The following is a 22,149-nucleotide window of genomic DNA, read 5'->3' as shown; positions in this document are numbered from 1 at the left end:
GAATCACCATGTGACAGCATATTTGCGTGCATTTCTCACCAGCTCCGGGAATACTTTTCCTTTGCCAATGGTTTCTTGTAGAATTGGCTTGACATTAAGAGGAGTACACCGCGCAAACCACACAAATTCTCCCTCGCGATTATAAATAAGCACATTAGCAGCAAACTTGTGGCCTCCAACATGGTTCACAAAGATCACTGGAACCCCACCAGGTCTGTCATCTCCTGGATCTCGGTATAGCTCCAGCTCACGGAGCTGGGAATCAAATTCTTTCTTCATGATAGGAGCCGTGATGCCACACTTCTTATCTCTTGTACGGTGGGAACAGAGCAAAATATATGACTTACTCTGGTCTTTCTCAATAGTGCAACCATGCACTGTTTCTGGAAGTGGCTGTTGACTGACAAATGTACTAATTAACTCTGTCAGAGCATCTTCACAGTTTTCTATGGTAATCCCCTTGCACCACACGAAATATGGCAAGAGCAGCACGTCGCATTTTTCCTGTTTGCTGTAAGCCTCGAATTCATTGGTGTTTAAGGCCAAGGAAGTAGTGTTGATCTTTGTCGAGATATTGAATTTTTTGGATATTGCGCCATTGACTGTTTGCGATATTTTGGCCAAAACAGTGTTCGGGGCATCAAACGCATCGTGGCTCCAATCGGTTTTCCCTGTAGATACCAAAACATGCAATTCAGGAGCTTTGGCACTCTCCCAAAGTGGCGTTGCGACAGCAGCGGGCGAGAGTTTGAAACAAGATTCAGAGTAACGGGTGTGACACTCGGAAGCATCGCATGTTGCAGGTTCATTTGACACCGGCACAATCTTAGAGACTGCCTCAACTGTAGCGTCGGAGCTATTGAGAAACTTCTTGAGCACAAACATTATGTCGATCTCTTCATTATCCTACTCGCCCTGTATATTTATTTAAGAGAAAAAAAAATCCTTATCGTTCTGATCTCCGGCTTTTTCAATTATGGAAAATACCGAAATCCAGCAAAAGCCACACAAAAATATACGGGCTCAATCTTCACAGTCGGCAGAAGAAAGGATGTCGTACTCATCCATCAATGAAGTGTCGTCTGCTGAATGACATGCGTCAGAAAGATCTCCGTCCACCATAACGAATTCCGGTTCCGACTCTTTTAAAGTGCTGCCGGTTTCTCCCAAGTGTTTCCTAGGCGCGGATTTCGGGTCAGTGACAGCAACAAGCAAAGACAGGGCATTGCCGGAGTTGAAATCTAAGCCACCCTTTGCCACTAATGCCTGATCCTCCCAAACTTCTAGGGTGAACCCTAAAATGCCATTTAAGATAGAACTGGTGCTGGAAAACGAATCACCCCAGTCTGCAGTATCGAGCATCAGATACCGAGTACTTCCATTCTTGAACACATTTGGCGTAATCATGAATGTCTTCTTGACCTCTCCAATAAACGTTTTGAGCTCTGGCTTCAAGATATCGCGCGCAAGCCGATTGGTAAGTGCTAGCTGAAAAATCCTCGAGTTCTGCTTCGTGCAAGAAACCTCAATGCCTACAGTACCTGCGTTGTAGTTTTTCATCATATTGTGATCTTCGATCAGCTGGACAAGCAAGGGAACCTTTTCGTCCTCAGGAGCATCCACCATCTCCAAAAGAGAGTCGAACTGGGCACACTTGAAAGTCAACTCTTTTAGTTTCTCGCCATTGTTTGCCCCCAAATTTAATAACTCGTCTGACACGTTCTTGTCGTAAACATGAGCCGATTCAATGGATAGCAATGGAGACATGGTGTCCATGTCCATCCTGGATAAAGTCTCATTAATCGGATTGGAACTTGATTCGCCAGCAAGGTCTATCCTTAGCAATTGATGCTGACTCGTGTGGCCGTTAATCTCCATTTTTTTAGCCTCGCAATTCGAGCATAGGTCAAAGTTTGCACATTGTGTACATTTGTACCGGGTGTCAGTAATGTGAGCATCACATCCGTCACAGAAAACATTTTTATAGGCAGACTTGAATTCAGAACTCTTGGACGATTCATTCATTTTCAGAATGATCTTGGATAAATTGGTGTCCACCAAGCTTCCCAGGAATTTGAGAATGTCCAGGTTGCTCAAATTGTCTGAGATTGAGTTGCTCAGGTTCCTGAGATTTCTGTTGTCGTTGCTGCTAAATAAATCCTCAATACGTTTCAGGATCTTCTGAACCTCTGCGGTATAGTCAATACCTTCTTTTTCCTCTTCAGAGGCGGACTTGATGAAGACGTTTAACTTCAAGTGACTCTTTACAGTTAGGCTCCTTTTCAAACTGGAGAAATCATCAACAGAGGCAAGTTCCACATAACGGCCTGATTTCTTACTCTTCCTTTGCAACTGAATGTTCTCTGTCGAAGAAGAGGCCAATGTGCTCTTTAGTTGAGGTGCTGTTGCGTGAGTGCAAATTTCCCTTATAATCTGTTCCTTGGACAGCAATTTATTTCTGTCAGTAGTGAAAACCAGTTTCCGTGAGATACCATCACCGATAATTGTCGCTTTGACGGCAATGTTGATACCTGAAAAAAGCCCGTTATTCATATTATAACCCATGCAGCACCGATCCCAAGTTCCCGTACAAACCAAATCCGTCAAACCGAGCCGTATTTATCACGTCAACCCAAAAGCTTAAATAAAACCTTGCTATCCCTTAATTATTTGCCTCTTTTGATAAGATTAATAAAATTCCCACCCCGCCGTCGACTGGCTTGTCGACCGTTGCGTGTCTGCGTCGATTCTAAAAAAAGATCTGTTTTTTGATCCATAAACAAAAAAACTAACAGTCTCCAAACCGATTTTAGCAGTCAGAAGCCGATCGCTACAGTCATGATTTGGTTATCGTTCTTATCATACCTCCTTCTGGGGCCTGTGAGAGGTCTCGACCTAGACACCACTTCACAGGATTCTGTTTGCGATGCAGCCACTTTGATCATGGATGGTATTATGGACTATTACGAAGGAATTCGCTATGGAGGAACCGTCGGTATGTTCCAAGCTCCTTACTATTGGTGGCTTGCTGGAGAAGTGTTTGGAGGTATGATCGACACATGGTATTTTTGCGAAAATGATACCTACGAGACGATCATTTACGACGCCTTATTAGCCCAAATTGGTGCAGATAAAGATTACATGCCTTCAAATCAAACTGCAACTGAAGGTAACGACGATCAAGCCTTTTGGGGGCTTGCGGCTCTCGAGGCTGCTGAGAGAAACTTCACCAACCCTTCTGGACAATATAAGGACGTTTCTTGGATGGGGTTGGCCCAAGCAGTGTATAACACCATGTGGGCCAGATGGGATACCAGCAATTGTGGTGGAGGTTTGAGATGGCAAATCTTCACATGGAATACGGGTTACGACTACAAGAACTCTGTGTCCAATGCTGGTCTATTCAACATTGCTGCGAGAATAGCCAGATACACTTCCAACGATTCTTATGCCGATACAGCAGAGACTGTTTATAATTGGCTCAGAGATGTGAACTTCATCAGCTTGGAAGGAGACGGCTACCAAGTGTTTGATGGCGCAAAAATTGGAACCGATAATTGCTCTACCCTGTCCAAATCCGAGTGGACCTATAACTACGGTCTGTTGATTGGTGGTTGTGCTTACATGTACAATTACACTGAGGACGAAAGCTGGTTGACTGAAGTGGGAAGATTTTACGAAGGAATATCGGCAACTTTCCTCAACAATTCGATCATTTATGAGCGGCAATGTCAAGAATCAGGAACTTGCAACAATGACCAAAGATCTTTCAAGTCGGTGTTCAGTCGCATGCTTGGAGCAACAGCCAAGTTGGTTCCTGAATACCATGACAAGATTATGGACATTATTACAGCTTCTGCCCAAGGAGCAGCCAAGTCCTGTAGCGGAGGAAGCGATGGGCACACGTGTGGTATGAATTGGGCATACGGGGGATGGGACGGTTGGTACGGTCTCGGTGAACAAATTTCGGCCCTCGAAGTGATGCAAAATCTGCTTATAGATAAGCACGATGCCCCATATTCTTACTATGGCGGACGCCGTACCAACGACACCAGCTCTGCCAGTGGAGGCGGTTCATCGTCCATAGACAACGAGGCGGGTACCAATGCTGATGACGACTCTTTGAACGCAAACACCATGAAAATCAATACAAAGGATCGTGTGGGGGCCGGAATAATTACAGGAATTGTTTTGGCCATTGTGATTGCGCTCACTGTTTGGATGCTTGTTTAAAACTCAACACTTTCCCAATATCCAAAAGGGAGGAAACAACATAAAATCTCTGATCGATTTGTCGCACTGTTTCTGTTTCACCAAGAAGGCCGGAAGTGTGGTCTCTGTCGATCAAGATAGAGCCCAGGCCAGCATCAAGTGCACAATTTACATCATTCTCCATGTCTTCGCCAACATGCCACGCTTCATCAAGACTTATAGGATTTCTTCTTTGTACCTGTTCCAATATTACTTTGAAAAACCTGCTGTCAGGCTTGGATATCTCTAGATCGTAACTAAGAAAGATATCCTGTGGTTTGAAAAAGTTGCCGAGCCCAAACTCGTCAATTATCAGTCGCAAAATTCTTCGATCTGCGTTAGAAGCAATGCATGTTTGAACCTTTGAACCCTTGGTTGAGTTTAGGAAAGGCAGGACATCGTCAAATACTTTGTAAGCGTCCCGTGTCTCAAAATGCTTGATTATGTCATCGATAAACCTGTAGTGGCCCCCATAAAGCGTAAACAAAACGTGATGCCAGAAAGTGTCTATCGGCATATGTGCCACTTTGCCATAGTTTGGATATCTGTCCCATACGCTCTTGAAGGCGCTTTTAAACCTTCGTTTAAATTCCCCGGTGTCCATGACTGCGTCCGTGCTGCTTGCGCCTGCGATACGATTGTAAATCACGGCAATTGGCTCTCGAGGTGTATACAAGGTATCATACGCGTCCATTGTCAACAAAGAACATCGCTGAAGCTTGAACTTGGTGCCTTTATTCATTGCGTCCTAATATACAAATAATAAAAAATAACATTTTAGTAGCCTTTGCGCCTGCGTCTCTTTCTTGCGATACGATTTTTGAATTTCTGTTCACAGTCAGAACTGCAAAACCAGCGTTTGTCACCTGGATCTGCATACAATCCAACACATTTGTAGTGGAACCACTCTATCGGGCAAGACGAGTTGTCGCACGCGATCATTCTACCCATACTCGGGCCACGGCATACGCAATACTGTTCTTGGGGCGGTGTTTCTGGGGCTGGCGATGGCGTTGGTTCGACCGGCGACTCTGTTCCCAACTTAATAGAAATGCGAGTTGATTTCTCATTTTTCTCGGTCTTCTCTTTCCGTTCCTTCTTCTCTTTAATTGTCTTCCTGACCCTGCTATCTCCAGCGCTAAGAACTATTTCTCGCTTCTGGGCCAGGGGATCCTCATCCTCGGCATCAGAATCATCATGAGCAGTAGAGACAAAATTCCGTTTAAAGCGAGTAAAGTCCTCCCAGGTTCGCGTGTCTTGTTGTTTTCTCGAATCCTTGAGAAGGTCCATAAGATGCAGCTCGTTAGAAGATAACCTTTGATGGTGAGCCAAAATCTGAGACAGTTGTTCGGCTTCAGCAACAAGTTCCCTAGAGTTGCGTACAAGCTGGCCTCTTAAGTTGGCGATTACGCGCAACGTCTCTACTTTTGTGATCTTGCCCGGTCTTTGATCTCTCAAAAGTGAGTCCAGCTGATTTCGTATCTCCTCGTTCTTCAAACTCAAAGATTGAGTGACCCACAATGATCGCACTATATCACACGGCAAGTGGTCCAGAAAAGAAATAAATGCATTATTAGCGTTGACGACAGTGCTGACATTTACATCAGCAGTCATGGTCGCTTATGCTTTTCACTGGAAAAAAAAATAATATACAAAATATGCCTCCTTACACCATGGGGCTAAGGTAGCAGGTTTCAAAAGTGAGCGAAATCGTCGCCTCCAGCCACTCACCTGCTAGTTACCTTACCTGCTAGTTACCTTGGCTTTCATAGAACAGAAAGTTCACAATCAATAATTTCAAGCTCTGTAGCAGTCTGAAATATACGCATATTTGTACCTCGTTTCCTCGATAATCTACGTATAGCAATCGACGCTGGTCAAGATAGTCAGTTTAGATAGATATACATAGGTTATAGACGATCAAGAACCAAAGCTCCTCAGAACGGACAATCTCATTAGTCTATAGTTTTGAATGCTGACGTTTATTTCTTTGGTGGATGGAAGGTGATCTTTCTGTGCTTGATTGGAGCCCACTTGAACTTCTTCACCCAGACGGACAGGAAGTAAAGGGAGGTGACAATGATTAATGCCTTGACACCAAGTCTCTTTCTCTCGTCGTGTTCAGGCTCAGCGGCCCAGTTCAAGAATGTGGTAACATCCTTGGCCATCTGCGATGTGGTAGCTGGGGTGCCATCTTCGTACTCAACAAGGTCGTCGAATAAGACTCTACCCATGGCAATAGAACCACCTGGGAAGTATGGGTTGTAATTGGAACCTGGAGGAAGCTGGACACCGGCTGGTGGCTCATCTGGGTAACCAGTCAACAACGAGAAGATGTAGTCACAACCACCGTGTCTGGCCTTGACAATCAGCGAGAGATCAGGAGGCAGAGCACCCTGATTGGCAGCTCTGGCAGCCTGTTCGTTGGCATAAGGACCTGGGATGTAGTCGGCAAGCTTACCTGGTCTCTTTCTTGGGTTACCTTGGTCATCTGGTTCATCGTCGTATTCGAACTCTTCAGCCATGGCTCTGGCTTCGTTCTGAGTGTGCGAAACACCAACAAGCGTTCTCCAAGCAACTCTGTCCAAGGAATGGCATGCTGCACAAACCTCTCTGTAGACTTGGAAACCTCTTCTAATGGAGGCATGATCAAATGTATCAAACATACCACCGTGGGACCATCCGTATTCTGGAGCGTGCAAACCGTGCTCGGCAGCAGTCATGGCCTGAGCAGTTTGGGAATCCTGGTAAAGAACATATCCAGAAGCGAGACCGACCGTAGCAATGACACCCTGCACTACTCTCTTGGTGTTGGAAGACACCGGAGTCTTCGCGGTAGAAAAGGCTCTGAGTCTCAATGGTCGCCGCAACGAAGATCCAAGTTGGGAATACATCTTAAAGCTCTATCAAGTGTCTGAAGACAAAAGATATTTTGCAAAAAAGTTTGAGGTTTCCGGCCAACCACCGCTCAGGAATTTTCTCACCACGGCCACTCTCGCACCAAGGCCAGTAAACAATTGTGCACCTACCAACTCGAAAAAATTTTAAGTAGCCAATAGAAGCCGGTATAAAAGTCAAGCTCTATGCGACCCGTTGACTTGGCAGCTGGTGCAGGGGTGCAGAATAAACCGGAAGTAAAATCTTGTAGTGCCCGCTACCTAGTTTGTCTGGTGCAGGGATGCTACGCGTGTAACGCGAAATTTGGACATTGTATCTTCGTTATTCTCATGACAAATATCGAAGAGCAGGCGTACCTTGATCTGTGCCAGCGCATCATCAGCGAAGGAGAACACCGTCCAGATCGTACTGGTACCGGCACTTACTCTGTTTTTGCCCCTCCTCAGCTGCGTTTCTCGCTGAAAGACAACAAATTCCCTCTATTGACAACCAAAAAGGTGTTTTTCAAAGGTATCCTTCACGAACTTCTCTGGTTTATTGCTGGCGAGACAGATGCCAAGAAATTGACCGAGAAGGGCGTTAAAATATGGGAAGGAAATGGATCTAGAGAGTACCTTGACTCGCTCGGCCTAACACACAGACGGGAAGGAGATCTCGGTCCAGTTTACGGCTTCCAATGGAGACACTTCGGGGCAGAATATGTCGACTGCGACACAGACTACACAGGCAAAGGCTACGATCAACTGGCCAAAATCATCGATACTTTAAGAACCAACCCTTACGATAGAAGAATTATTTTGAGCGCATGGAATCCTCCGGCTTTCAAGGACATGGCTCTGCCACCATGCCATGTTTTTTGTCAATTTTATGTTAGTTTCCCCAAGAACTCCAAACCGCAGCTTAGTTGCATCATGTACCAGCGGTCCTGTGACATGGGTCTCGGCGTTCCATTTAATATAGCCTCCTATGCTCTTCTGACACATATGATCTCACACGTCGTGGATATGGAGCCAGGCGAATTTATTCATACCATGGGCGACTCTCACGTGTATTGTGATCATGTCGATGCCCTCAAGGAGCAGCTCAAGCGGACCCCACGTGCATTTCCAACGCTGAAGATCAATAGAAAAGTGACCTCCATCGATGATTTCAGATTTGAAGACTTTGAAGTGAAGGACTACGAACCATATGGGCCAATTAAGATGCAGATGAGTGTGTAGCGCATTAATTAATCTCCTCTATACCTCTAGCTGTGCGACGGAAGCTCATGCTTTTTCTACGCTGTCGATTCAAGTTCTCTTGGTCGGCATTAACAGTGGTCTCCATAAAATCGAACACTGAATCTGCCGGGGTTTCTTCCCGATTCTGCGGTTGAGCGGGAACATTCGAATCCATTTGCGACAAGGGTTCTCTTTGCGTTTTGCGGCTTCTTCTGACTCCTATAATAGTGGCACGCCGCGATTTAGCGTCTGAAGAGTCTCCAATAATAGACTTCCTTCGTAGCTTGTGAACTGAGTGATGAGGCGAAAAGGACTTACGCTTGTTTGCACGAGTGGGCATGGAGAGCGGGTCGACATTGTCTTGGTAAATTGTTGGACGTTTTGGTTTCAAGAGCTGTTCCGGAGATAGGCTCTGAATTTCGATGGCTTTCGTCTCTCTTCCTTTTGATTGCGGAGGGGTCGCCAAAAGCTCAGGAGAGCCATTTGTGTCTGAAGGTGGAGGTTGTGTCTCCTGTTCGTGCACAACTTCTCCAACATCTGCAGGTCCAGATATATTAACGATCTCTCTATGGGCAGTGTTTTCGGTATCAACAGTAGCTGGCGTGCAGAGATCATTAACTACTGGATGCTCCGGCTCAGGAGTTGAGATCACGACAGGCGTTTGCGGGTCAACGGTTTCTGCTCGTATCGAAAGGCTTCTTCTCCGTCGTTTCCAACGTTCTGTGTTTTGCTGTTCTCGATTTCTGATTTCCTGTATCTTTGCCTCTTTTAATTCTCTTAGTCGGCTTTCGGCTATAGTTTCACTAACTGATAGTTCGCGGCGCATCCGATTGATCTGTGAAAGTATATTCTCAAACTTCTCTATGACGTCTATTTCCAGCGAGTCCAAACTCTTCCCAAAGTGATCCCTCATCTTAACCTCAGCATTTCGTAAAGAAAGATTATCGCTCTGGGCAGATGCCAATTGGTCCTCCAACTTACTGATTCTCGCCATGAGTTCTGAATTCTTAGTAGCTAACACTTTATTCTGTTGAAGGAAGCGCCTCTTCACAAAATCCAGTTCAATGGAGTTGGATGAAACTCCTTCAGTTGCTTGCGTTATTGGCTTTGTATTCCCGGAAAGAACTCGGGATACGGCCGGATTATTAGCTAAACGAGCCATGTTAGCAAAACGGTTGGCGAGGTTTATTTTTTTATTTACATTTCACTGCAAGTCGATCGACCGTGTCGCGACTAATGAATAATGAATATATTATGAAATGTCAAGATTCAACTAGTCTATCCCAATCTGGCTCCGCAAACGCTTCGACTGTCTCATAAAACAAAGAAAATATTCAACTATATACCTTTATTAGGCTGTAAAATCTAATTGACCTCGATCAGTCTACCCTCATATGGTTGCAGCTTGCCTGTGATGTTGTTTGCAATATTAGACAGGAGCAGCTTTCCTTGAGGGATTGGGTACTCGACTTCTCTATCAGTAAAGTTCAAAACAACAGCCATCTTCTTTTGGCCTTTGTTGCTGGTCTTGGTGTAGTAGAAAACCTCCTGGTTATCGTAGTCTTGCACCTCGAAACGGCCAAAAGTCAACGTCTCAGGATAAAGCTTTCTGGTCTTGATGGCATTTCTGTAAAAGTTGAGCACAGAGTTAGGGTCATCTTTCTGCGAAGCAACGTTGATGTCTTTGTAGTTGTCGTTGATTCTCATCCAAGGCTTACCACCGAAACCACCGTTTTCAGAAGAGTCCCACTGAACTGGAGTCCTTGCATTGTCTCTTGCCAGCAAATTGATGATCTTCAGCAGCTCGGCCTTCTCCTCATCAGAGTGCTCGGTCTCGTTGAACGCGTTCCAGTAGTTAATGGTGTTGATATCCAAATACTCTGAAATATCCCATTTCGGTGAAACATTTGTCATACCAATCTCTTGACCTTGGTACACAAACAGAGTGCCGGTCAAGGTTGTCTGCAACAGTGCCAGCATCTTTGCAGATCTGCTCCAAAACAGTTTGTTGGAGGTGTTTCCGAACCTTGTGACACAGCGTGGTTGGTCGTGGTTCTCGATAAAAACGGTGGACCATGCGTCATTCAGCTCACCGGTCTCGTCATCAAAGATGAATTCTGACTGGTTGATGATGGCATCCTTGAAGTCGGTCAAGTTGAAGCCTTTGTATCTAAAACGGTCGCTCTTGTCGGATCCAACGTCAACAGTGTCGAACAGGAACATCATGTTCATCTCCTTTTCTTTTGCAGAGACGTACTTGAGAGCATCTGCCTTGGAGCAGTGACCAACTTCTCCGACAGTCATGGCATCATACCTGGAAGTCACTTTCTCGTACATCTCTTTGTGGAACTCGTGAATACGTGGACCGGAGTTGATGAGTGGACCAGCCGGCTGGTATTTCTCACCTGGGAAGGTGATTGGCGCATCCTCAAAAGTCTGGACTTTTGAGTAGAGGCCAGCAGTGTCGATTCTGAAACCAGAAACGCCCTTCTCGTACCAAAACTCAAGAGCAGATTTGTAAATGGCTTCACGGGTCTCTGGGTTCTCCCAGTTCAAATCAGGCTGAGTCTCAGCAAACAGGCGAAGGTAGTATTGCTTAGTCTTTTCGTCATAAGCCCATGCAGAACCAGAGAAAAAGGAAAGCCAGTTGTTGGCATTGTCCTTCCAAATGTACCAATCTCTCTTTGGATTGTCTCTGCTAGATCTAGACTCCTTGAACCAAGCGTGCTCAGACGAGGTGTGGTTAATAACGAGGTCCAGAATCAATCTCATGTCTCTCTTCTTGATCTCGGCAAGCAGTCTGTCCATGTCCTCCATAGTGCCAAATTGAGGGTTGATGGCATTGTAGTCAGAAATATCGTATCCCATATCGTCCAATGGCGAAGCATAGTGCGGAGAAAGCCAGATCACATCAGTACCAAGGGATTTGATATGGTCGAGCTCGGAAGTGATTCCGTTTAAGTCTCCAATACCGTCTCCGTTGGAGTCTTTGAAGGAAGCAGGCCAAACTTGGTAAACAACGGCGGATTTCCACCAAGGTTCTTGAGACTCGATAGTCATAAGGAATTAATATTGTCAAGAGGGATAAAAAAATTGTGGAGGCGGAGGGTCTTTATATGGCTTGAGCTTACTAAAGACATTCTCATCACTTTAGCGAGCGCGACGCTTTGGTATCCTCCTAACTTCCCGAAAATAAAAAGAGGATTTCCGTTTGCGTCATGGGCTCCACCTCCTATGCACGTCCATAATAGTTATTTGATTGTTATCTGTACCCCAGACAAGATCCTGTTTCAGCGAGTATTAAATCACGGCCTAATTTATTTGAGCGAGAATTAATTTGCACATTTAATTCTCGCTGAAATAACTGCCAACAATTGAGTCTGGGGTACATGAATAGAAGTGACGTAATTGACCCCCACGCTTGCTAGCCACTGCGGAGTCACTTGAACCACATGAGAGCCCGTAGGGAAGCCAGAGCAATCAACGTCAAAGGGCTCTTAGGAAACTTGTATAACCCAAGTGTTCATTACGACGCTGCAGAGCTCTCACATTATATGTAGAGTGGTACGGCAGAGTCTGTAGAACATACAAAGCTATCATGTCGCGTAATCTGCACAGTGCCTGCTTTCTATTGCGATACTCCCGAAGATATCCCTATCCGCATACACGGAACTGTAGTTAATTTGCCGTGGAGTATCAATGTTTGTCCAACGCGCCGAAACTCTTTTTGCGGGGCTCTTCTTCATCTAACTCGTCCTAAGCTGGCTCGGGGTATCGCATAAACGTCTGCGTGCATTGCCAAGTTGTTTTGGTCTGTGTTGAACCTTCTTTCCAAGCCCCATCCCGAACCCCGGAAAATTCCCCGATTATTATTTCCCCGCAAATGCGGCGTGCCAGAATCTCTCAGCCTTGCGTCATAATTTAGATTTCGCAATTATTTCGTGGAGCAATAGGCCGCGAGCGTCCTATTGTGCTGTTGGCTCGAATCTCATGCACAAAAATGAGGATTTGCCAGAGTGTGTTTTCCAAGGCGTGGCCAAAACAGAGGGTCACCAGACAACAGAGCTCACCATAATACACAGCTTTATGGTCTTACACTAAGTCCTCCTCCTCAACAACGCGGGGCTATACGTGTTTGCAGAATTCTTCCATGCGTGATTTGCAATGGTGCTTGCATACTGCAACAATGCGTATGGGGTAATTAAAACGAGCACTCGCGAGCATTCATCAAAGGTAAAAAGCATTATTCTAAGCTCTTTCTGGAAGCAAACTTGGGCCGCGATCACGCACCAAAATTCAGCCGGATTAAGAATGGGCAAGCATCTCCCCACGTCATATTTGTGTGGCATTAGGACTATATATAGTTGATATATTCTCGACACACTAGTATCCATCAGCATGCCTGAGTTCGTCGAAAACATCGAGAAGCCTGAAGAAGTGGAAGTCATTCCAGACATCACAAAGAAAATTAACACTCTTTCTGACAGTGATGATGGAAGTGGTGCTTTCAACGACTACATTGCCAGATTCGTGGAGATTTCGACGAATGCCCAGAATAATGAGCATCAAGAAAAACACATGTCGCTGAAGGAAGGTCTGAAAACTTTCCCGAAAGCTGCCTGCTGGTCGATTGTGCTTTCCACAGCCATCATCATGGAAGGATACGATACCATGCTCTTGAATAGTTTGTACTCGATGCAATCTTTCGCCAAAAAATACGGCCAGTACTACCCGGAAATTGACGAGTACCAGGTCCCTGCCAAGTGGCAGACGTCGCTTTCGATGTCGACTTATGTCGGTGAAATTGTCGGACTGTACATTGCAGGTCTTGTTGCCGAGAAATGGGGATACAGACGTACGTTGATATGCTTCATGGCAGCCGTTGTGGGTTTAATCTTCATTCTTTTCTTTGCGGTCGACGTGCAGATGCTGCTTGCCGGCGAGCTGCTCTGTGGTATTGTCTGGGGTGCATTCCAGACTCTTACAGTGTCATACGCCTCTGAAGTCTGTCCCGTTGTCCTGAGAATCTACCTTACCACTTATGTCAATGCGTGCTGGGTTATCGGACAGTTAATTGCTGCTTGTTTGCTGAGAGGCACTATGACCCTGACCAACGAGTGGTCATACAAAATTCCTTTCGCCGTTCAGTGGATCTGGCCTGTGCCAATCATGATTGGAATCTACCTGGCCCCGGAGTCGCCCTGGTGGCTGGTTAAAAAGAACCGGGACGCAGAAGCCAAGAGAAGTATCATGAGACTTTTGAGTCCAAACACCGAGGTGCCAGACGTTGCTCCGCTAGCCGAGGCAATGCTGAACAAAATGCAACTAACCATCAAGGAAGAGTCTGCGCGCACATCCAATGTCTCGTACCTTGACTGCTTCAAACACGGCAACTTCAGAAGAACAAGGATTGCCTCCATGATCTGGCTCATCCAGAATATCACTGGATCTGTCTTGATGGGCTATTCGACCTACTTTTACATCCAGGCAGGACTTGATAGCGGTATGTCTTTCACTTTCTCTATCATCCAATATGCACTGGGTCTTCTTGGAACAATTGCCTCGTGGCTGCTGTCGCAAAAAATGGGCCGTTTCGACATCTATTTCTTGGGTCTTAGCATAAACACATGCATCCTGATAATTGTCGGAGGTTTGGGCTTCTCTTCATCGAGCAGTGCGTCTTGGGCAATTGGTTCGTTGCTCCTTGTCTTCACTTTTGTCTACGACTCATCCATCGGTCCTATCACCTACTGTACGGTTGCAGAAATCCCTTCGTCAACGGTGCGTGCCAAGACAGTTGCCCTTGCAAGAAACTGGTACAATCTGTCTCAAATCCCGCTCTCCATTGTCACTCCATACATGCTGAATCCGACTGCTTGGAACTGGAAAGCAAAAGCAGCCCTTTTATGGGCAGGCTTGTCTGTTTGCTCACTGATCTACATCTGGTTCGAGTTCCCAGAAACAAAAGGAAGAACTTATGCTGAACTGGACATCCTATTCAAAAACGGTACCAGTGCCCGTAAGTTTAAGTCCACTCAGGTGGAAACATTCAATCCTGAGGAAATGTTAAAAAAAATGAATAATGAGGATATTATACAGGTTGTTGATGGCGACCTGGATGCCGGTGCGGCCACTGCTAAAGTTTAAAAGTTGAAATGTATAGTTTCAGTTCTGCGATGTTATTATTTTACAATTGAATATGCTATCTCGAATGATTTTTTGTAATAGCCGTAGATGTCTTTATTATTGCATTTAAGGGTTCAAAATTATTCATGTGAGCGTTTTATTTTACGGGACAATAAGATTTTGGGCGAGACTTCCCCACAAATTGAATAATGTGCAATATTTTTAAGAACTAAATTTACTGGAGACAATTTCTATGCCTCTCAGTACACGTGCAAAACCACAAACGCCTGGCCAAAAGTCCCATTCTAAAAGGCCGTATATCAGGCCTTGTGACGCGTGCGCGTTCAAAAGAGTACGTTGCGATGCTGAGTTCAAGTTGGATCGCAGATGCACCAACTGTTTAGTTCATGGAATTGAGTGTACGAATAACAGAGTCAAGCAGAGATCTGGACCCAGAAAAATACATAAAAAAACTGAAGAGGCTATTAAAAGCCTGGTAGAAGGAAGTGGCGCGTTCAGCAATCTTCGATTAGCCACTCCGGCCCACAACATATGTGGTATTATCAATCCTGCCACCTGCGAGAAGAGCTCAATATCGCTTAGTGAGATTCGACCGTACCTCAGAATTTATAAATCCCGATACTATGCACTCTGGCCAGTCCTGTCTGTTGATGACTGTCTGAATATTCTTAATGAAAGCTCAGTTCACATAAACGATAGCGCATTTTTCATGCTCAATGCCAACAATGCGTCGTTGTACGCTCTTTCATGCGCCTTGTGCGCTGTAATTGCAAGACACACCACCTTCTGGTCCCTGGAAGAATTTGATACAATGGCTCATTTAGGACTCAAAAGCTGCCCTCCGCCAGAAACTTATGTAAGGGAGGCAGAGCGAGCTATCTACATGTTTGACCTTGACGGGATACTCACAGAAGACCAGGTTTTAACTAACTTCTTTCTGCATATATATTTTTCATCCCTTGACGAGGACAACCTGCAGGAATTGGTCTATCTCAGACAGGCAATCAGCTGCGCACAAATGCTTCACCTTCGAGATAACGAAGTTTTGGGAGAATCACCAAAAGATACATCACACAGATTTAAAAAAATTTACTACTTACTTCTCATCACAGAGAGGTATGTCTCGTTCAAAAAACAACTACCAGTGATATTAGAGCCAACAATGCCACTTCCAAGTTTGGAAGATGATGAAGCCCCGGATCTGCTACCTGGATTTATCGAACTTGCGCAAGTATTCAGTGTTCCTGATTGCGCTTTCTTTAACAAGTACTCGCTCCGTGGCACGACAGCTGCACTTGATCCTTTCAGCGAGAGCTTTGACCTAATGTTCAAAAACGAATGGATCCAAGACGTGCAAACCAAGCTCTCTAGGTCGGTCGTTCAGGTGCGCAACCAGTCTCAAAAGGTCAATATATTAATTTCTCGAACATGGTTGCAATCAATTGCTTGGTTAATGGCCAAAGATCGACTTCTTCTATCGCCTACGAGTGATCAAGCCAATTTCTTTGATCCAAGGTATCCTATTCATATCGCGAAAGACTTTCTGATACAGACTAAAGACATGCCGTACGAGGCATTTGAAACAAACGGTAGTGGTGTCATCGTGAAACTAAGCGAAGTCGCCAACGCCTTGCAAACCTTCATCCGATTGGCTCCAGGATCGCCCGAAACAGCTTTAGCATTAGACGAGCTTGCATATATCCACGGTATTATCATGCGGCAGAACTCCAACAGCTCGCTCGGGCCTCTTATACACCCTATCACTGAAACTTTGGAATCTCGCAGGTTCGGATTTTATCGAAATGGCTGCGACATTTCTTATCCAAAAATAGAGTCTGCAGATTATGAAGAGAACGAAAATGACCATACACCCGAAATCATTGCCTCCATGCCGGAGAACTTGAATTTGACACCTCTTTTGAGCGAGTTCGAATTTCCGAGGTGAACAAGTATTATCTGCTCACGTGTTTGGTGCATTTTGCAACTAGCGACAAATTTCACTGGCATATTAGTATATCATCAAATCATTAGGATTGCTATTTTGTGTCCACTAAGGCGCTCCAGGTGCGTGGAATGGTGCAGTATTAGGCCCTAGCTGTCCGAGAAAAAAGGAAGCTACACCCTTTGATGTAGTGGGCTCTTTGTGTGTTGTGAGAGGATTAAATTGGCCAGATGACACTCTTTCCAAAGATGCAAATAACGAGGAAGAAACATCCAGCCGGATGCCAGATGTCTGTCTGTGTTGCAAATTCGCTCTTGATCCGGAAAAAGAGTTATTGAAAAGGGCACTGTCCTGTCTCGTATTGCAGCGTACGAGTGAACCTGAGCGTGTCAATGCAGGTTCATAAGAAGAAAATTCAGAAGACAGATTGTGACATATTTCTCGCAAGCCATTCACTTTCCAAGATTCTAGGAGCTTAGAGATCTTGGTGAACAGGGCTCGGGGCAAGTCCATTCCAGCTTTGTACTTCAACACCATGTCGAATACGGCACCCATGCGTTCGTAGGCTAGCTCGGTGGTTGCTGGGTCAACATAGCTTTTGATCAGAATGTAAAGAGAGTCTGCTATCTCCAGTAATTTCATTGATATGTCGGGTCCGTTGCATCTAAAGGCATGATCAGGGAGGTTTTGTAGACTGCTGAGAAGCTCATTTGCAACTTTTAGAGGAAAGTTAATCTTGAAACATTCGTGTTCGACCGCAATGCTCTCATCAGAACTAATTAGAAAATTCGCAGACGCAATTAACCAGCCCAAAGACTGGAGCCAGGCTTTTGAGACAATAACATTCACTTTTTGAGCACTTGTTGCAATTTTATCCACATCAATTCTAATTTGGAGCTTCTGTTGGAGCTCAAGGAGCCACAGCCTCTTCAACTCTGTGGATCCGTTCAAGGTAAAATCCTGAAACAAGTTGGTCTCTGGAATCTGGAACATGTTGTGAGTGCGCCCTGTCTCGAGCACTTTAGTATGAAGCTCAACATAGAATTGCTTATCCGTTGCACTGAAAATTGCACACAGAGTGGTGAACCCGTAAAGTGAATTTGAGGATTTTTCGAAATCTGCTTCAGGGAGTGGAATTGAAGGTTCAAGAAGAACGGGCAAATTAGTTTTAAAGCTGACAAACCTTTCGGTTACCACGAGCAAATAGTAGATTTTTTTCTGCCTATGAGCCTCAACGGGTGACAAATGAAGCAGTGACTGTGGTTCGTGCATTTTTAAGATATCTGCAAGAGAAACAGCTTCACGGAGGTAAATAAGACCTTTGTGCTGTTGGCCAGGCGCAATAGCATAGTATTTATGTAGGAAGAAGGATGTCAGAAGGAGATCAATATTTGGTGTGCTTTTCAGTCTATACTCATAAATTATCCTCCTTGCCTCTTGAGCATATAAGCCAGCATTTTTGAGATCGCTCCTGGCTGGAGTGTATGTGACGAAACTGTGATATTGTGCGATCGTAGCGCACAATGCGCAACAAAGAGCATATTCTTGGGCATTGTCCTCGGCGATGGTGATACGAAAATCATCTAAAACATTCGCTAGTTGAAATACCTGCTCCACATTCTTTAAGGGGCTTGAACGTGTCAAAATTGAAACTGTACTTTGAATTGATACTACCGGCCAGATATCGTAAAAATTCGAATGATATATCTCAAGGTAAGGGATAATTTGTTTCAAAGAAAATGCGCACACATGAGCAGGTAGTGTAGACTGAGCATAGATTTCGTCGTTGAGATCCTCTGTGTTTTTGACTGTTCTAGTACTTTTCTTTGGACCGGATTTATGCCTCACGCGGAGGTTGGTACATGGAACTTTATGAGTGAGACAGTTCGAGCAAATACCACCGGTGCATGAATCTATATCGCACTTCACACGGCGGATGGCGCATGCGTCACAGGGTCTCGGCCGTTGTCGTTTTTTGGTGGACGGCTGCGACATCTCGGTATTTAGATAAGCCAGCTTGTACTTGTATCCAAAATGTGGGGCTAAAGGGGAGTGTATGATTTTTAATGATATCGGTGAATGTCCAGAAATTTGGTAAATCGCACACCAAACTTCAACGATGGACTAGCGTGCTAAACTGATATTCTACCAAACAACCGTTTGAGTAATTCTGACCATGACAGAGGTCTTGTGTATATATTTTAAGCCCCGTCGATCGACCGCATCGCGACTCCATAAAAAAATTCATTTCACGCGTTATTATTATCGTATGAATATGGATCCCCTAAACGTGAAAGTGCAACAGAAACTTAAGGAGCTCGAAAGCCTTCAGCAGATAAGAGACTTGACGAAACACCTGAATGTTTCACTGGAAGAATTTGCTGGCCAAATAGAACTTCTGGGTGAGGAAGCAGGATGCATCGAAACCGTGACGCAAAACTGGATGAGAATCATCAGAGCAGTGAGCCTAGCCTCTAACTCTTTGTCGAACTACAAGGAAGAGGACTATGAAACGGATAGACCAATGACGGAGCGCCTTGTGAGATGCAAGATAGACGAGAGTCAAAAAATCATCACCAAAAATTGACTTACTTCAATCTATCTAACCATTGTTCTAAATTGATCTTGTTGTTCAGTTCCGACAACAGATCGTTCTCCTTCAGCAAATCGTCACGAAGGCCTTTATCAGCCTCGAGATAATTAATATCGTCCGGATCTAACATTAAGTCCTGAACTTTAGAGGGAAGTTCTATTTTGAGCGTCGATAACCCGGTCATCATTTTGAAGTATTCATTAGTATGCACGTCAGAACCATTCAAAAGCCCATCCCAATCAGTTGTCAAAAACAGCCTTTTCCATATCAAGGTTTCCAAGATTTCGTGATAGTGCGAATAACCACTCAGGTTACTTATCACTCTTGACGGATTGGAGTGTTTGATGACAGTCAACAATTTGAACAAGTTGGCGAAATTGTTGTGACTGAATTCATCAAACGTCACTAATGTCAGTAGCTGGACCATCTCAAACAATCCCAGCTGTTGCTGCTTATCCATCTTTGCCACAATATCGCCGATCTGACTTTCAAAATGTGTAAACTTGTTATCAACCAAGTATCTTGAGTCTTGTATGAATCCATCTTTAGTTTTTGAATCAATTAATCTCGCATAATTCAATTGAAGCTCAATCATTTGCAAGTGTATTTCTATCTCATCCAACAGATTGTCGTGATCCTCATTCAAAGCTATCAGTGAAAGTTTGGCAATATTCAGTTCGAACTTTTTCTTTTCAATTTCCTCCGACTCTGCAGTGGAAACATATGCAATCAGCTTTTCTGCTGCCTTGAAATACTCATCGTTTTCCACGTCAAGTATCCAGGCAAATTTATAGTTGTTGATGCTTGAATTCAAAAACATGCGCACGTAATCTGGATATTGAGGGATGTAATTGAGGATTAGCCGAATCTTTCTGGTTCTAGCATAGAATCCAAAAAGCACTTCTGCAAAACGGTATCCATACCGCTGGAAACATTCCTCAAATTTGAATGCAACTAAAGCATCCCCTTCTGGAGCTTGCTCTCTTTCGGAATCAAGGATTTCACATAAACTTTCCAAATCATTATTCTTCTCTGCAAGCTGTATTATTTTTTCTTGTTGTCCTAAAACAACAAATAATCTAACCCATCCTTCCCTATTTTTGGCTAAAAGTTCACCGTGCACTGTGATCTCGACATAATAGAGGAATAATGCTAGAGTTAAAACAGTTTTGCTCACGCGTGTCTTCAGTTCGCTCTCTTCTGCAGCTTCCAAACTGTCAGCGTAAGTGATTGTGAGATTTCTCAAAATCTCATTCACGCTCGACAAAAACTCTCTTGCTCCTTGGAAGATGTTGGAAGACCGGGCTTCGTTAATCTCAGTTTCTAAGTAACCTTTGTTGAGTACATCGGCAAGCATTTCACCGAAGAGTGACAAGTCTGCAGGATCTTGAAGATCCGTGTTTGCTACCAAAAGTCCCAGGAAACTGATTATGGATGAGGTTGGATCCTTGAAATATTCATCAAGACTTTTGTACCCTGTATGTTTCCTGACTAGCTTTTCCGCGATCAATTTCAACGGCTCGATATCGCTAAACTTCTCGTAAAGTGCACTTGAGAGCTCAATTTCCTCGACATATTTCATAAGCTGAATCCATGTGGCCTCTTGTAAATCAAAGTTTTCGTTGCAGAAATGGCCAAGTTTCTTTAACCGATCGGCTCTTTTGTGTAGATTCACCTGCAAATATGTCAAATCGTCTAGATCATTGAATTCGTTCGATGTTATTTCTTGTGCAATACCCAAAACAGCACTTTCAATATCCTCGGCGCTGACGGCCAATTTCAGGTTTGAAAGGTTGAAATCGAGCAACCTCAAGCTACCGCTGTATTGTAATGCCTGTCTTATATGGTTTTTCAAAAATTCAACACTAGCAAACTTGTCTCCCGTTTTTTCAACTTTAATTTGGTAAATACCTTCCTCAGTCAAGACAGTTATATGACCATGTTCGTCAGTGTTATGTCCATAAACTGTAACATCTTGGTTGAAATTGATAAAATCTTCCCATCTTTCATTTAAGCCAGACTCAGTATCTGTCATAATGATGGAAGACTCGGTTATTATACTTGCGATTTCGTTTGTCACAGATAACTTTGGGAAATTATCTGTCGTATTGATGCTAGTGATTTCGTGAACATATATCACAGAAGGATTGTTTTCTATCCTGACCATGGATATTTGTAATCTTTTTCCAGTACTTCCTTGACAGGATGTGAGGACAACAAGGTCATTGTTTCCCATAAGTTTAATATCCTTTATTTTGAGATTATCGGAGTCCACTATTTGTTCAGCTAGGAGCGCTTTGAGGTTATATTGTGTGCTGATATTAATCGACCCATTCACCCAATCTGCAATGATTAGTTTTCCGTCTTCCTCTTGAATGCACAATTGACGTGTGACTGCGTTTCTATTCTTGCAGTCAATAGCTATCACTTTATTTGCGTTTTCGTAGCTCGTAGCGGTATGCGAGGTCAGTCCAAGAAATATGTTCATCAATGACTTTGGTGCATAGACATCGTTGACAACAAATTTTGTTTTTCCAAGGTGATCATTCACCGACAATGTTAGCACATGCCTATTGCTGGTAGCAATAATTAAGCCGATTCCAGCAAAATATTCAACAATCGTTATAATTTCACTCCCTGAAAGCTTGATGGTGGTTGTTTGCACGCCGTCAAAGATATCCAGAGATGGTGCCAGGCTCAATGACTCTACGTATCGGATTTCCCCTGTAACAGAATCCACGATCACGACACTTGTATCATTATTAGTTGAGTTGGGAAAGAGTTTGACTTGGGGCAGAATACCTTGCTCATTTTTCTCATAGTTGAACTCAAGGAATACAGGATGGATATCTCCTGATTTATAATTGTAGATTAGAATTCTCTCGCTAGTCACCAGAACAGCTTTCTCGGTTGCAGAATCGAGAGATCCATAGCAAATGGTTTCGTCATTTTTAAGCTGGGGGAGTTCACAAGGGTATCTCGAGATAACAAATGAGTCTGTGTGCACAGTTTCTACCAATCTCACTGTATGTGCTGACTGGTTGGAACTAGCCGGTGTCGAACTCCTCAATCTCTCAAGGTTGAAACTGAACATGAAA

General features: G+C 44.2%; 13 protein-coding genes across 13 annotated transcripts; 5 read left to right on the top strand and 8 right to left on the bottom strand.

Moving 5' to 3' along the window:
* Window positions 1-3: 3 nt before the first annotated feature.
* HPODL_02614 (Actin patches distal protein 1) lies at window positions 4-885 on the bottom strand (the record flags this gene model as incomplete). Its single annotated transcript, XM_014076926.1, has 1 exon — window positions 4-885. One exon carries the CDS (start codon window positions 883-885, stop codon window positions 4-6), a length of 882 nt encoding a protein of 293 aa, XP_013932401.1.
* Window positions 886-1,023: 138 nt separating this feature from the next.
* HPODL_02613 (uncharacterized protein) lies at window positions 1,024-2,553 on the bottom strand (the record flags this gene model as incomplete). Its single annotated transcript, XM_014076925.1, has 1 exon — window positions 1,024-2,553. One exon carries the CDS (start codon window positions 2,551-2,553, stop codon window positions 1,024-1,026), a length of 1,530 nt encoding a protein of 509 aa, XP_013932400.1.
* A 285-nt stretch (window positions 2,554-2,838) lies between these two features.
* HPODL_02612 (Mannan endo-1,6-alpha-mannosidase DFG5) lies at window positions 2,839-4,233 on the top strand (the record flags this gene model as incomplete). The annotated part of the gene is made up of 1 exon (XM_014076924.1): window positions 2,839-4,233. The coding sequence occupies one exon, from the start codon at window positions 2,839-2,841 to the stop codon at window positions 4,231-4,233; it is 1,395 nt and encodes a 464-aa protein (XP_013932399.1).
* A 795-nt stretch (window positions 4,234-5,028) lies between these two features.
* HPODL_02611 (Protein YNG1) lies at window positions 5,029-5,865 on the bottom strand (the record flags this gene model as incomplete). The annotated part of the gene is made up of 1 exon (XM_014076923.1): window positions 5,029-5,865. The coding sequence occupies one exon, from the start codon at window positions 5,863-5,865 to the stop codon at window positions 5,029-5,031; it is 837 nt and encodes a 278-aa protein (XP_013932398.1).
* A 368-nt stretch (window positions 5,866-6,233) lies between these two features.
* Window positions 6,234-7,145, bottom strand: HPODL_02610 (Cytochrome c1, heme protein, mitochondrial; the record flags this gene model as incomplete). The annotated part of the gene is made up of 1 exon (XM_014076922.1): window positions 6,234-7,145. One exon carries the CDS (start codon window positions 7,143-7,145, stop codon window positions 6,234-6,236), a length of 912 nt encoding a protein of 303 aa, XP_013932397.1.
* A 333-nt stretch (window positions 7,146-7,478) lies between these two features.
* HPODL_02609 (Thymidylate synthase) lies at window positions 7,479-8,369 on the top strand (the record flags this gene model as incomplete). The annotated part of the gene is made up of 1 exon (XM_014076921.1): window positions 7,479-8,369. One exon carries the CDS (start codon window positions 7,479-7,481, stop codon window positions 8,367-8,369), a length of 891 nt encoding a protein of 296 aa, XP_013932396.1.
* Window positions 8,370-8,373: 4 nt separating this feature from the next.
* HPODL_02608 (uncharacterized protein) lies at window positions 8,374-9,531 on the bottom strand (the record flags this gene model as incomplete). The annotated part of the gene is made up of 1 exon (XM_014076920.1): window positions 8,374-9,531. One exon carries the CDS (start codon window positions 9,529-9,531, stop codon window positions 8,374-8,376), a length of 1,158 nt encoding a protein of 385 aa, XP_013932395.1.
* A 203-nt stretch (window positions 9,532-9,734) lies between these two features.
* Window positions 9,735-11,429, bottom strand: HPODL_02607 (Alpha-glucosidase; the record flags this gene model as incomplete). Its single annotated transcript, XM_014076919.1, has 1 exon — window positions 9,735-11,429. The coding sequence occupies one exon, from the start codon at window positions 11,427-11,429 to the stop codon at window positions 9,735-9,737; it is 1,695 nt and encodes a 564-aa protein (XP_013932394.1).
* Window positions 11,430-12,767: 1,338 nt separating this feature from the next.
* On the top strand, window positions 12,768-14,516 carry HPODL_02606 (General alpha-glucoside permease; the record flags this gene model as incomplete). Its single annotated transcript, XM_014076918.1, has 1 exon — window positions 12,768-14,516. One exon carries the CDS (start codon window positions 12,768-12,770, stop codon window positions 14,514-14,516), a length of 1,749 nt encoding a protein of 582 aa, XP_013932393.1.
* A 1,162-nt stretch (window positions 14,517-15,678) lies between these two features.
* On the top strand, window positions 15,679-16,461 carry HPODL_02605 (uncharacterized protein; the record flags this gene model as incomplete). The annotated part of the gene is made up of 1 exon (XM_014076917.1): window positions 15,679-16,461. The coding sequence occupies one exon, from the start codon at window positions 15,679-15,681 to the stop codon at window positions 16,459-16,461; it is 783 nt and encodes a 260-aa protein (XP_013932392.1).
* Window positions 16,462-16,566: 105 nt separating this feature from the next.
* On the bottom strand, window positions 16,567-18,453 carry HPODL_02604 (sucrose utilization protein SUC1; the record flags this gene model as incomplete). The annotated part of the gene is made up of 1 exon (XM_014076916.1): window positions 16,567-18,453. The coding sequence occupies one exon, from the start codon at window positions 18,451-18,453 to the stop codon at window positions 16,567-16,569; it is 1,887 nt and encodes a 628-aa protein (XP_013932391.1).
* Window positions 18,454-18,727: 274 nt separating this feature from the next.
* HPODL_02603 (uncharacterized protein) lies at window positions 18,728-19,045 on the top strand (the record flags this gene model as incomplete). The annotated part of the gene is made up of 1 exon (XM_014076915.1): window positions 18,728-19,045. The coding sequence occupies one exon, from the start codon at window positions 18,728-18,730 to the stop codon at window positions 19,043-19,045; it is 318 nt and encodes a 105-aa protein (XP_013932390.1).
* A 1-nt stretch (window position 19,046) lies between these two features.
* HPODL_02602 (Subunit of the Nup84p subcomplex of the nuclear pore complex (NPC)) lies at window positions 19,047-22,145 on the bottom strand (the record flags this gene model as incomplete). Its single annotated transcript, XM_014076914.1, has 1 exon — window positions 19,047-22,145. One exon carries the CDS (start codon window positions 22,143-22,145, stop codon window positions 19,047-19,049), a length of 3,099 nt encoding a protein of 1,032 aa, XP_013932389.1.
* Between the last annotated feature and the right edge of the window lie 4 nt (window positions 22,146-22,149).

Source organism: Ogataea parapolymorpha, chromosome VII (genome assembly GCF_000187245.1).
Source record: "Ogataea parapolymorpha DL-1 chromosome VII, whole genome shotgun sequence".
NCBI classification, from domain to species: Eukaryota; Fungi; Ascomycota; class Pichiomycetes; order Pichiales; family Pichiaceae; genus Ogataea; species Ogataea parapolymorpha.
Note: the sequence above shows the minus strand (reverse complement) of the source record. Positions and strands in the feature narration are given on the sequence as shown.